The sequence below is a fragment of the Schistocerca piceifrons genome, chromosome 7, assembly GCF_021461385.2.
Source record: "Schistocerca piceifrons isolate TAMUIC-IGC-003096 chromosome 7, iqSchPice1.1, whole genome shotgun sequence".
Classification (NCBI taxonomy): Eukaryota; Metazoa; Arthropoda; class Insecta; order Orthoptera; family Acrididae; genus Schistocerca; species Schistocerca piceifrons.
The window spans coordinates 353,946,353-353,959,845 of NC_060144.1; the positions used below are offsets into that span (position 1 = coordinate 353,946,353).

General features: G+C 38.1%; 1 protein-coding gene across 1 annotated transcript in view; it reads right to left on the reverse strand.

Moving 5' to 3' along the window:
• LOC124804822 (nischarin) overlaps positions 1–12,783 on the reverse strand; it is a 63,893-nt gene extending 51,110 nt beyond the window's left edge. Inside the window, exon 1 of the mRNA XM_047265164.1 lies at positions 12,115–12,783. Coding sequence (XP_047121120.1) covers positions 12,115–12,555 — 441 coding nt within the window. The 5' untranslated portion in view covers positions 12,556–12,783. The remainder of the gene's footprint in view (positions 1–12,114) is intronic.
• Positions 12,784–13,493: the final 710 nt, after the last annotated feature.

The window sequence follows — 13,493 nt, forward strand, 5'->3', positions numbered from 1 at the left end:
TCACCATTCTCGATATACTCGTTTACAGGCTCTGCATAATAACAATCTGCCCTTTGTCAAAGTCACTTATTTCAATGGGTTTCCCTATTTGCAGCCCATATCTTCACTAGGGTGACCCCCGTCCACGTCTGCCCTGTTTACATAATTTTGTAGTAGCATCACGTGCCAACAATGACCCCAGGTGGCATCCAACATCACGGTGGGGAGTGGTCATAATGTTGTGTCTTATCTGTTCTACAGATCTTAAATGAAATAGTCATCATGGATGTGGAATAAGTCAAAAAACCTGAAAAATATTTTCATTTAAGAGGAAATAACAAATGTACAAGTGTACAATACATTGAGGTGCATATAATAATTATACAGGGTGGTCCATTGATAGCGACCAGGCCAAATATCTCACAAAATAAGCATCAAATGAAAAAACTACAAAGAACAAAACTCGTCTAGCTTGAAGGGGGAAACCAGATGGCGCTATGGTTGGCCCATTAGATGGCACTGCCATAGGTCAAATGGATATGAACTGCATTTTTTTAGATAGGAACCCCCATTTTTATTACATATTCGTGTAGTACATAAAGGAATATGAATGTTTTAGTTGGACCACTTTTTTTTGCTTTGTGGTAGATGGCGCTGTAATAGCCACAAACATATAAGTGCGTGGTATCACGTAACATTCCGCCAGGGCAGACAGTATTTGCAGCGTGATACATTACCCATGTTAAAATGGACCATTTACCAATTGCGGAAAAGGTTGATATCGTGTTGATGTGTGGCTATTGTGATCAAAATGCCCAACGGGCGTGTGCTATGTATGCTGCTCGGTATCCTGGACGACATCATCCAAGTGTCCGGACCGTTCACCAGATAGTTACGTTATTTAAGGAACCAGGAAGTGTTCAGCCACATGTGAAACGTCAACCACAACCTGCAACAAATGATGATGCCCAAGAATGTGTTTTAGCTGCTGTTGCAGCTAATCTGCATATCAGTCACAGACAAATTGTGCGAGATTCGGGAATCTCAAAAACGTCGGTCTTGAGAATGTTACATCAACATCGAATGCCCCCGTACCATATTTCTACGCACCAGGAATTGCATCGCGATGACTTTGAACGTCATGTACAGTTCTGGCACTGGGCACAAGACAAATTACGGGATGATGACAGATTTTTTGCACGCGTTCTATTTAGTGACGAAGCGTCATTCACCAACAGCGGAAACATAAACCAGCACAATATGCACTAGTGAGCAACGAAAATCCACGATTGCTGTGACAAGTGGAACATCAGCAACCTTGGTGGGTTAATGTATGGTGCGGCATTATGGGAGGAAGGATAATTGGCCCTCATTTTATCGATGGCAATCTACATGGTGCAATGTATGTTGATTTCCTACGTAATGTTCTACCGATGTTACTACAAGATGTTTCAGTGCATGACAGAATGGTGATGTACTTCCAACATGGTGGACGTCCGGCACATAGCTCGCGTGCGGTTGAAGCGGTATTGAATAGCATATTTCATGACAGGTGGATTGGTCGTCGAAGCACCATACCATGGCCTGCACGTTTGCCGGATCTGACGTCCCCGGATTTCTTTCTGTGGGGAAAGTTGATGGATATTTGCTATCATGATCCACCGACAATGCCTGACAACATGCGTCAGTGCATTGTCAATGCACGTGCAAACACTGCGGAGGGTGAACTACTTGCTGTTGAGAGTAATGTTGTTACACGCATTGCCAAATGCATTGATGTTGACGGACATCATTTTGAGCATTTATTGCATTAATGTGGTATTTACAGGTAATCACATTGTAACAGCATGCATTCTCAGAAATGATAAGTTCACAAAGGTACATGTATCACAATGGAAAAACCGAAATAAAATGTTCAAACGTACCTACGTTTTGTATTTTAATTTAAAAAACCTATCTGTTACCAACTGTTCGTCTAAAATTGTGAGCCATAAGCTTGTGCCTATTACAGCGCCATCTATCATAAACCGAAAAAAGTGGTCCAACGTAAACATTCATATTTCTTTAAGTACTACACAAATATGTAATAAAAAATGGGGGTTCCTATTTAAAAAACGTAGTTGAAATCCATTCGACCTATGGCAGCGCCATCTAGCGGGCCAACCATAGCACCATCTGGTTTCCCTCTTCAAGCTAGACAACTTTTGTTCTTTGTAGTTTTTTTGTTTGACGCTTATTTCGTAAGATATTTGGCCCAGTCACGATCAATGGACCACCCCGTATAATAATTCTTAGGTTATTGTAGTCATGCATCATACCCAACAGAAAATCATTTTATAATGCTTATTTACATTTATCAAAGTATTGCACTGAACATGTGGTAAAATCAGACTTTATGTAACACTCATATTATTATACATCAATTGCTTCTGTTGCGAAATTTGTCAATGGAGCAGGTGTTGACCATCAATAAATCTTTCAATGATACTTCTTCCTCTTAAAATGCTAAAATAGCCTCAGAAATAACCCCAGTAAGTCTTATAAGATGGATACTGTTCACAGAACATGCATTTGACTTGATATATAACATTAGAAGGTCCATGAAGATTTTCAGGACAACATCATTGTATAAAATTTAAAACACTTTAAAATATTTAAACTACAAAACTGATATATCAGCCATATTTGCAATGACCTTCATGTCATGGCAAGACTGGTTTTACTGAAGAAAAGTTGCCCTCATTTACTGCAAACTATCAATGTCAGTATGTCATATTTGTGGAACTTTATTGGCCCTTGACTATGACAGGCTGGTCATGACAAGAGGGAGAGGGTAGGAACAAGGTTATTCACAGACTATCTGGCTTGTTGATGATTGGCACCTGTCTGCAAATCAGGAAACTGACATTAATAAGCAGCTTGACAAGACTGATAGAGAGGACAGCTGTAAGCTTTCAGTTCCTGGCTGGCAGCTATCTTAGTGAGCGGTGCAGGGATGAAGCCTCACTGGGCACAGACACGACAGAGTAAACAAACAGCTATATAGGAACTGTCAGAGCATTTTTGCTTACACCAGGGAAAAACTATGCCCACCAGAAGCAAATTGCTGATTTGCAGACCAGCGTCAATCGTCAACAAGCCAGACAATCCATGAACAGCTTCCTCCCTCTCGTCATGACTAGTCTACTATAGTCTAAGGCCAGTAAAGTTCCAGAAATGTAGTGTATTGACGCCAATAGTTTGCAGTAAATAGGGGCACCTTTCCCTCAGTAAAACCATTCCTGTTGTGAAGAAGATCTTTGTAACACGGCCAAAATGTCAGATTTATTGATTATATATTTTAAAGTATTTTCTATTTTATACTAAGGCTTGTTACAACACACTAAGAATTTTAATCATCCGGGCACTGGCCAGGAAGCTTATGGTATTATATACAAACCAAGCAATATGAAAGGCAGGCACCGAACTGAAAACTATTAAAAGAATCCCAAGAAAATGTAACTCTTTTCACGAAGGAAGTGGCTTGCAAAACCTCATTCAACCAACTTGCTATGTATTTCTCATCAGCCTGGGGCTCTTACCAGGTGACATTAATAGAGAATATACAGGAGATACTAATAAGTGGAATGTGTTTTGTGTTGGGTACAACAAATAAGCACGAGTATCATGGAAACTCTCATTCAATTCTTATAGCAAATGCTACAAGGCCAGTCCTGGTGCACAGTATGGTTCACTGCTGAAATTTCAAGAGCATATGTTCCGACTAATATATTATGTCATCCGACACATGTTGTTGTTGTCTTCAGTCCTGAGACTGGTTTGATGCAGCTCTCCATGCTACTCTATCCTGTGCAAGCTTCTTCATCTCCCAGTAGTGCAAGCTTCATCATCTCCCTGTACCTACTGCAGCCTACATCCTTCTGAATCTGCTTAGTGTATTCATCTCTTGGTGTCCCTCTACGATTTTTACCCTCCACGCTGCTCTCCAATGCTAAACTGGTGATCCCTCGATGTCTCGGAACATGTCCTACCAACTGATCCCTTCTTCTAGTCAAGTTGTGCCACAAGCTCCTCTTCTCCCCAATTCTATTCAATACCTCCTCATTAGTTATGTGATCTACCCATCTAATCTTCAGCATTCCTCTGTAGCACCACATTTCGAAAGCTTCTATTCTCTTCTTGTCTAAACTATTTATCGTCCATGTTTCACTTCCATACATGGCTACACTCCATACAAATACTTTCAGAAACGACTTCCTGACACTTAAATCTATACTCGATGTAAACAAATTTCTCTTCTTCAGAACCGCTGTCCTTGCCATTGCCAGTCTACATTTTATATCATCTCTACTTCAACCATCATCAGTTATTTTGCTCCCCAAATAGCAAAACTCCTTTACTACTTTAAGTGTCTCATTTCCTAATCTAATTCCCTCAGCATCACCCGACTTAATTCGACTACATTCCATTATCCTCATTTTGCTTTTGTTGATGTTCATCTTATACCCTCCTTTCAAGACACTGTCCATTCCGTTCAACTGCTCTTGCAAGTCCTTTGCTGTCTCTGACAGAATTACAATGTCATCGGCGAACCTCAAAGTTTTTATTTCTTCTCCATGGATTTTAATGCCTACTCCAAAATTTTCTTTTGTTTCCTTTACTGCTTGCTCAATATACAAATTGAATAGCATCGGGGAGAGGCTACAACCCTGTCTCACTCCCTTCCCAACCACTGCTTCCGTTTCATGTCCCTCGACTCTTATAACTGTCATCTGGTTTCTGTACAAATTGTAAATAGCCTTTCGCTCCCTGTATTTTACCCCTGCCACCTTCAGAGTTTGAAAGAGAGTATTCCAGTCAACATTGTCAAAAGCTTTCTCTAAGTCTACAAATGGTAGAAATGTAGGTTTTCCTTTCCTTAATCTCCTTTCTAAGATAAGTCATAGGGTTAGTATTCCCTCACGTGTTCCAACTATCCTACTCATATCTAGTGAGAATACGACAACACTAAAACTGGAGAAATTTGAGCTGATGTACAGACATTCTGATAGTCATTCTTGAAACACGCCATTTGTGACCAGAACATGGAAGAAAGGAAATTTTAGTATTATGCAAAGTATCGTCTATCGAATACAATATGATTATTTGTGGAGTACAGATACCATCTATCGAATACAATATGATTATTTGTGGAGTACAGATATACTTGTAAATTAAAACATAATTGTTTTATATACTCACTAATATAGCAACGATTCACAAGCAGTAAAAGTAGCATTATAAAGCATGTAATATGGAATACAAAAAAACCAAAACCTCTTACAGAAACATAGAGAAAGGAAGACGTTTGAGAGCAGTTCTGATATATCAATCACTAAAAATAGAGAAAAAGAATACCAACAGGAAGTATTCAATTCACAGGAGCAGAAAGCATAAGTTCAAAAACACCTTTGAAACACATCAATCATATGGCTATGAAAGGAATGACAATAACCCCTGAAATAGAATACAAAACTGTCAAACTTAAAAGAATATAGGAAAACTAATGTGTGAACAGGTTAATTGGAAACTTTTCTTTCCCAGTGTATTCCCTAAGTTTGAGCTGGTAGAAGTCTCAACTCTTTACATTAGTAATGTTTTATACCTAGGAACAGTCTTTTCAAAACTCATAATTTGGCACAATGGCTTATGTCATTCTTTTGGTTGAAGCGCTGACTGTATCAGTCAAACAGACCATCCCCATGCATGAAGAAATGGTCTGCGACCAGACACAATCACATATATTGGAATCACTTCTAAATCTACATCTATACTCTGCAAACCAATGTGAAGTGCATGTACCAGCTGCGAGTGCTTCTTCCATTCATGTATGGACTGAACAAAAAATTATTGTGTAAATGCATTTGTGCATGCTGTAATTAACCTAACCTTGGCTTCAAGACCCCCATGGGAGCAATAAGTGCGGGTTGCAGTATATTCCTGAGTCATTATTTACAGCAGGTTCTTGATACTTTGTACATAGGCTTTCTCACGATCATTTATGTCTCAAGCGTCTGCCAGTTCACTTTCTTCAGCTTCGCTGTAACTCTCTCCCATTGATCAAGCAAACCTGTGACCTTACATACTGGCCTTCTCTGTATATGTTCAGTATCTCCTGTTGGTCCTACACACTTTAGTAACATTCTAGGTTATGTCATACAAATGCTTTTACCATGCCTGAGCCTATTTGATCATTCCAGTTCATATTCCTACAGAGTATTACACCCAGGTATGAGTTGGCCAATTCCAACTATGACACGTTGATATTATGTCATAGGATACCATGGTTGTTTTTTTTTTTTTCATTTTGTGAGGTGCACAATTTTACATTTCTGAACATTTAAGGCATGTTGTCAATGTTTCCACCACTTTGAAATATTATCAACTTCTAACTGAATATTTATGCAGCTTCTTTCAGACCGTACTTCATTACAGATAACTGCATCATCTGCAAATTGTCTGAGGTTACTATTAATACTGTCAGCAAGGTCACTAATATACAACATGAACAGAAAAAGTCCCAACACAGTTCCCTGTTGTACACCCAAAGTTACTTCTACATCTGAAGATGACTCACCTTACAAGGTAACAGGGCATGACCAACCTACCAGAAAATCCTCATTCCAGTCACTTTTACCCATTTACTGAATAAAAATTATAAAATTTCTGATCAAGAAAGAAGAAGTGGTTTTGCATATGATAACACCTCTTCAAAACACTTGAAAACTGTTTAGCAATAAAAGGAACATGGTGTTTCCACAAACTCCTTGGCATTGCAGAAAACTTAGTTTGATGCTATGTAACACCAGAAACGGAAATTTATGAGGATCATTGTGTCAGTAAAATTACATTTCTGTCTTTAATGTTGAATGACATAGTGGCATGTGTATGATGCACAGAGGTGGTTGCAGAGGTTGAAAGAATATGTTTTGAAAACAATGACGTTTTTGTGCATTTTTACTACCCTGCTGCCCCAAGAACATCATTCAAGAAATCTACTAGTGACAAAGTTTGGATACCAATAAAAAATGTTTTAAGGAAACTTTCAGTGCTTGAACTTACCACAGCAACCAGAGGTCTTAATATTTATCACAGAAGCTGTCTGAAGAAATGTGTTCTTAACATTCACCACCAGGTTTAGGAACAGTCGCATCTCGAAGGATGTTAATTGAAAATATTTATTTTGAGTATTTCATAATAATATAAATGTTAATTTCAGTAATGTTGCCAATATCTCACATGAATAGGCAATAGCCATAAGATCAGTTCTAGAGTAATGTGCATTGTCTCCTCACTTCCAAAAATTCATATTTTTGTTCACAGTCAGATATCAATGTTGAAATTTTTACAGTATGTTGCTGTCATATAGGTGTACAAACTGTGCAAAAATCATATTTTTCAATCCCACCTGAGATAACTAACCCCAAACTTTAGAAAAAATGAAAATTTTCAAATTTCATAAATTCATAAAAAATTAAGGAAACATTTGTAAGTGTTCTTGCTCTAAATGAGGCTAGTAGTGTATGATATCTAACTATAGGAAAAAAATAGACTCCCATAAATCACTCCTTGTTTGTTATTTTTTGGCCTAAAAAGTGGATTTTTGAAGATTTGGATACCAAACTTTGGAGGTCATTTTGACTGGTTATTTGTGAATTAAGGGTATTTTGCGTAGCAGACAATGTTGTAGAGGGCGCTTTTCTAAAAACAATCATGTCAATTGCAATGTTGTAACTTAACACAGTGCAGAGATATTCAAATTTTCGCCAATGTCTGCAGACTGACAAATTGTCATGAGCCTACAAATAAAAATGGCCGCCATCCAGTAAAGGTGCAAGATAAATTATTTTATAAAACTGTTTTGAACTTTTCATATATAGGGCAACCAAATATAAAAAAAAATTAAACTATTTAAAAATGGTCAAGCAACCATCACTGCACCACTTCATATGGATTGACCCAAAGGTGAATGTTGTATTTTTGTCATTATTTTTGTCACTGTCAACACCGCTGTTACTAGAAAGAATTTCATCAAATAAAATTGGATAACATTCTTCCTCTGTTATTCGTTTTGGCGAGACATTCTAGATGGAGAAGAAGGGCGATTGTTAGCGTCACTAACCGCACGGAAATCACCAGTGTTGTACAGAAAATTCTATTTGAATAAAAAGTAATGTCGTGTAGATTTATGGAAGGTCAACACATAAATATAAACAAATACTTCCAAAAACAGCTGTATGAAGAAGAGCTACAGAGAGAAATGCATGACACTTCCATGAACAACACAAATAACACATCAAATATCTGCTTGTGTTGTAAACACATGGCAAAAGTACTGCACTGTGATTCTCAAGCATTCTAGTGAAACTTTAGGCAACAGTTAATTGATTAGTTGAGAGAATTACCGCCCCTGGGTGGTAAACTGAGAAAAACATGTGGTTAGCCACAGTGATCAATGCCCCTTCCAAGTGATTACATATGAGGCAGGTTACAAAGTTAAACAGTATTTCCATTTTCACTGTCTGTGTAAGCGGCTTCTCATTATAGAGGATAACAATAGTACACCCACTTAAATAGTCCAACACACTATAAAGAACTATTGTGTTCAAGACAATCTTCAGGTTTACTTTCCTTGGTGTGATGTATAGTTCAAGATTAAATAGGCAAAAACCACCCACAAAATTTGTTGATTGGAGCAGATTTTCGAACTATCACCATGTTTCACAGATAACAAACTGCCAAGAATGAAACAAAGAAACTTAGCACTGAACGTAAATCATATTGGAACTCTACATTTGCATGAGGCTGCAAAAAACCATCATAGATGTCATCTTTATTACTGGAAGGGTCAGAATGTAGACAACCTGCTAATTATAATAGGCCACAGTGAGTATGTAGATAGCACAGATAAATTCAAGACCAGTTTGTAGTTTGGCGGTAGTTCCAGGTAGTGTACAGGAAGCAGCACATGTGCAAATGTAAAACGTCACCAGGCTTAAAAGTAGTGCTGCTGTCACTCAGAACCAAATTTGCTTTACAGGTTAGAAAAACCTTTGGTACACATAGCTAATGTACAGTTTACGGATGTACTGTTTCCTCAGAGACTACATATTTCAAAAGTTATAGCATTATTCAAGAGCACCAACAGGTACTCGGTTGAAAACTACTGATTCCTCTCATCATGCTTCGAAGTCTTCTTTAAGATATTAATTAAACAGGAAGTCACCAAAACATAAACAGTCACAAATTACTCAATAGTAGAAAACATGGCTTTCAAACAAGTAGAAGCACAAAGACAGTAATTGTGTCTTATACAGATTTAATAATTTGAAACCCAGAAAATAACAAAAGTACTGTAGGGATCACCTCATATCTTTCTGAAGTTTTTGATTCTGTTAGTAACAATTCTTTTAGACAAAGTGGAAGTATTTGATGGGTAGAAAAGTAATGTGGTTTAAATCATAGCCACAAATGCACGTATTGTGGACTAACATCAACTGATTTAATTTAAAGGCAGACTGGCATTTGAAGTAAAGGAAGCCAAAGTAGGTGCACCAAAAGGTAGTGTGGTAGGCCCTCTCATGTATCCCAATACATAAATTACCTATAGACTTCAGACGTGGCAGCTATTATCATGCACTTCACAGATGACCTGGATTATAGTGTGCAGTGCAAAGGATCTTTCATGTGTATATTTACTGATCAAGTCCACACATTCACAGCACACTACCAATAAGTTGAAAATGCTAGGAAAAAAAATTGTATTCTATGGAAAATGAATTAATATCAGTATCTTAAACTGATGATGGGGTGTTGGGGGCACAGAAACAAGAAACATACAATCTACAAAACTGTTAGAGATCAAATTATAAATTTTAAAACCAAGTAATGAAACTTTTCCATATACCCAATTCAGCAGATTTTGCCATGGCAATCATTTCATGATATGCAAAGCCGTACAGTTTGAGTACTTCCAGTCCACCGTATATTATACAGTAGTATTCTGGGATAAAACTAATAGTTGCTTCAACAAAATTTATACATAACACGATAGTGCTATTTGAGTCATGTAACACAGCTCTACAAGGGCACACCAGATATTTCTATACGTAAACAAATATATATTGATGATCAGATCTAAACTAGATGATCTACAAAATCACAGCAACTATCATAACTACACGGCACACAACTGCATCCCCTTACGCAGAGCAAGCAAGAACTACTAAAACCCACGGCATATGAGCCACACAATGTCATATTTTATAATGCATTGTCAGCATACATCAAGAGGTTGAAGGAGGAAAAAAGTTTTACAGCAATGTTAAAAACCTTTTAATATTTTTTGTAATTTTTTTCATGCTTTCCATTCTTTCTATACTCTTGGAGATGTGGTTTGTTAATGTCGTCATCATCATCATCAGGATTTCGTCCAATGTGCTAGGCAAGAACTTTTTGAACAATAAGCCTCCACTGATTTCTGTCCTGGAATAGCTTTCCTCTGTCCACTGCATTTCACGTTACTTCCCTCCTTTTGAGACCTTTGTCTGCCCACCTCTTCCTAGGCCACCCAATCGATCTTTTTCCTGGTACCTCCCTCTCCAAATACTGACGTTAGGTTTGAGTTAGATGCCTTTGCTTCACATGACCTAAACACTTCAGTCTTACAGCATTCAGTCTTTCCTCCATGGTCGCGGTCAGGTGCAACTCTCTCCCTACATACTTATTTCCGACGCGTCTCTCCTGGTTTTACGTAGAGCCGATCTAACGAACTTCATTTCACATACTTGTATTTGACCCTATTCTCTCTTATTAATTATACAGGCCTCCACACTATATGACATTGGCAGGAGATAAGATTTTATATGTGGTCTGTTTAGCTCTTGTAGGGACTCCCTTGTCCCTTGTCCCAGATTCAGTTTCATACTTGGTGAAAGAATATGGATTCTTTTGCTACTCTGTTTAAAATTTCTAGTTTGGCACTTCCATGACTTGATATGACAATACCCAGAAAACTAAAACTTTTCACACATTCAATCTGCCCTCCTCCTAGTATGATGTTACGCAGTGTGGGTGTCAAACTCACCTCCTCTGCCACTACCTTGCTCTTGCTCGCACTCAACTTCCATAAACAAAAATATTTCTACGTCAGAAATGTTTACTCAGTTTAAGTGAATGTGTCGGCTTATCAAGATACATCGCTGTGTGTGTGTGTGTGTGTGTGTGTGTGTTTTCCAGATGCAACTGCATATGCATTAACACCATAAAATGGATCTCATATAAGAGAAGTAGTAAAGTGTTATTACTTAAGTATTGTTGTCTGGAGTTCATGTGTATATGTTCGGAAGCACAATAGAATAAAGTTAAGGTGTTCCAGGAAAATAAATCTTGTGCATGATGAAGGCTGTTTGTAGTCTTTTAATATATGTGACATCATTTGCTGTTTTTTTTTTTTTTCCAAAAACAATGCCATGTCAGATGGCTCAGTATTATGCACTGGACTCTTCTTTTAAAGGAATGGGATTCCAAACTAAGTCCATCCATCCACTCATCAGTTTTCCGTAGTTCCTTAATTGCTAAAGGTTCAAGTTGGGACGGTTGCAGTGTAAAGTCCACAGCTGATTTCCCGTGCATCACTCCTGTCCAATCCAACTCCAATTTGTAAATTTTGTACATGTATGAAGAGATACCTGTAATGTATCATAGGTGCGCTATGACAAACAATGGAAAAACCTGGACGTATGTTACAGTTTTATGTAAAATTATCGGAATTTTTGCCACTGTAGTGCTAAAAAGAATGTGTCTTTGTCAAAAATAATTGTTGTCCAGGTTTTTATTAGTAAAGTTGGCGAGAACACACAAAAATGAACTGTTTGAGCATACTTGGGGTTAATCGTCACAATGAGGTTATTTGATTTATAGCAAGCAACAGACAGATTCAATGCTTAGTAGACAGTAGTATTGAGAGGTTTCGGCACTGCAGCTCTTAAAAATGCAATTTCTATCTATTTTCCCCATCTTTAAATTACGCAACTTATATTTTCGTAAACCTCTGCTTTATATTCAAATAAATGGAGTGTTGCATTATTTTTTTACCTGTAAAGGTGAGAAGGTGTAATGCCTCGAATTCTGCAGTAATGTGTCTCCTTCAATGAAAAACTGTAAGGCCATGTTCTGGAGAAGAAATAAAATGTCATAAAGATGAAAATCAAGAAACAACGCAAGTTCCCTGGGCATTGCTTTCTGTAGAAAATGAATAACTGTTGTCAAGTATTTCTCTAGGCCATCTCTCCTCTTTTCTATAAAAGCTGGGTCTCTATTCCCAATTACTTTCTTCGGTGGCAAAATGTCCTTCGCTACCCCGTTGTCAGTAACAAGCTTTTCATGCAATTCCACAAAATCGTTGTATCTGTGTTGAACTTTCCACTCAATGTCCCCTACTTTGATATTAATGTGGTAAACAGTGTAATTCTCTGTCTGCTCAACATACGGGATCTTTACAGTTGTTTTGCAAGCGTTCAATAGAAAACAGGCCATCGTAGATACTTTATCGTAATCACCGATTTCATTCGTTACAACAGCGTTGCAATACCACGACGGGCAAAATTACAGTATTTCACTTAACATACGATTACAACTCTTCTGGACATCCACTGTCATATCCAACATAGCTTACATGTATTCCTCTGACATTTGCACATCAACAAGAAAGTTGTTTACGCTCACATCAGAACAAACGTCATCACTTGTTTTGACACGATCGCCAACTCTAGGATGTTAATACACTCAGAGTTCTTTGCACGAGCGCTTTCAGATGTGGGCAACCACGGCCGTGGGGCAACCGTGCAGCGTAATGAGTTATCCGTGATTTCACGTCATTCGAGTGAAAAATTATCCTTTGAATACAACTGAAATTTATTTTAAAAAAAGAATCGTTTTAACGGAAATATCATCACTTTGCATGCAATTTTTTTTTCAATTTAATTGCAATGATCGATTCAGTGAGATCTTGCATTCGTAACTCCGCACATGTGGTAACACACAATTTTCCGATTAGTATCCGTGGAGGGGATCAGTCTTTTTGCGTAGACTACATCATTTAATAGATATTTCCAGCTCCACGCCACGTCATCGTCCCCAACACGACCTCTTTAACAAAGGAATTTGAAGCAGTCCGCATCAATAATCTTTCTACATATACACTGAAGAGCCGAAGAAACTGGTACACCTGCCAAATATCGTATGGGGCCCCGCGAGCACGCAGAAGTGCCGTAATTCGAGGTGGCATGGGCTCGACTAATGGCTGAAGTAATGCTGGAAGGAACTTACACCATGAACTCTGCAGGGCTGCCCATAAACCCGTTAGAGTAAGAGGGGGTGGAGATCGCTTCTGAACAGCACGCTACAAGAGATCCCAGATATGCTAAATAATGTTCACGTCTGGGGAGTTTGGTGGCCAGCAGAAGTGTTGTAAC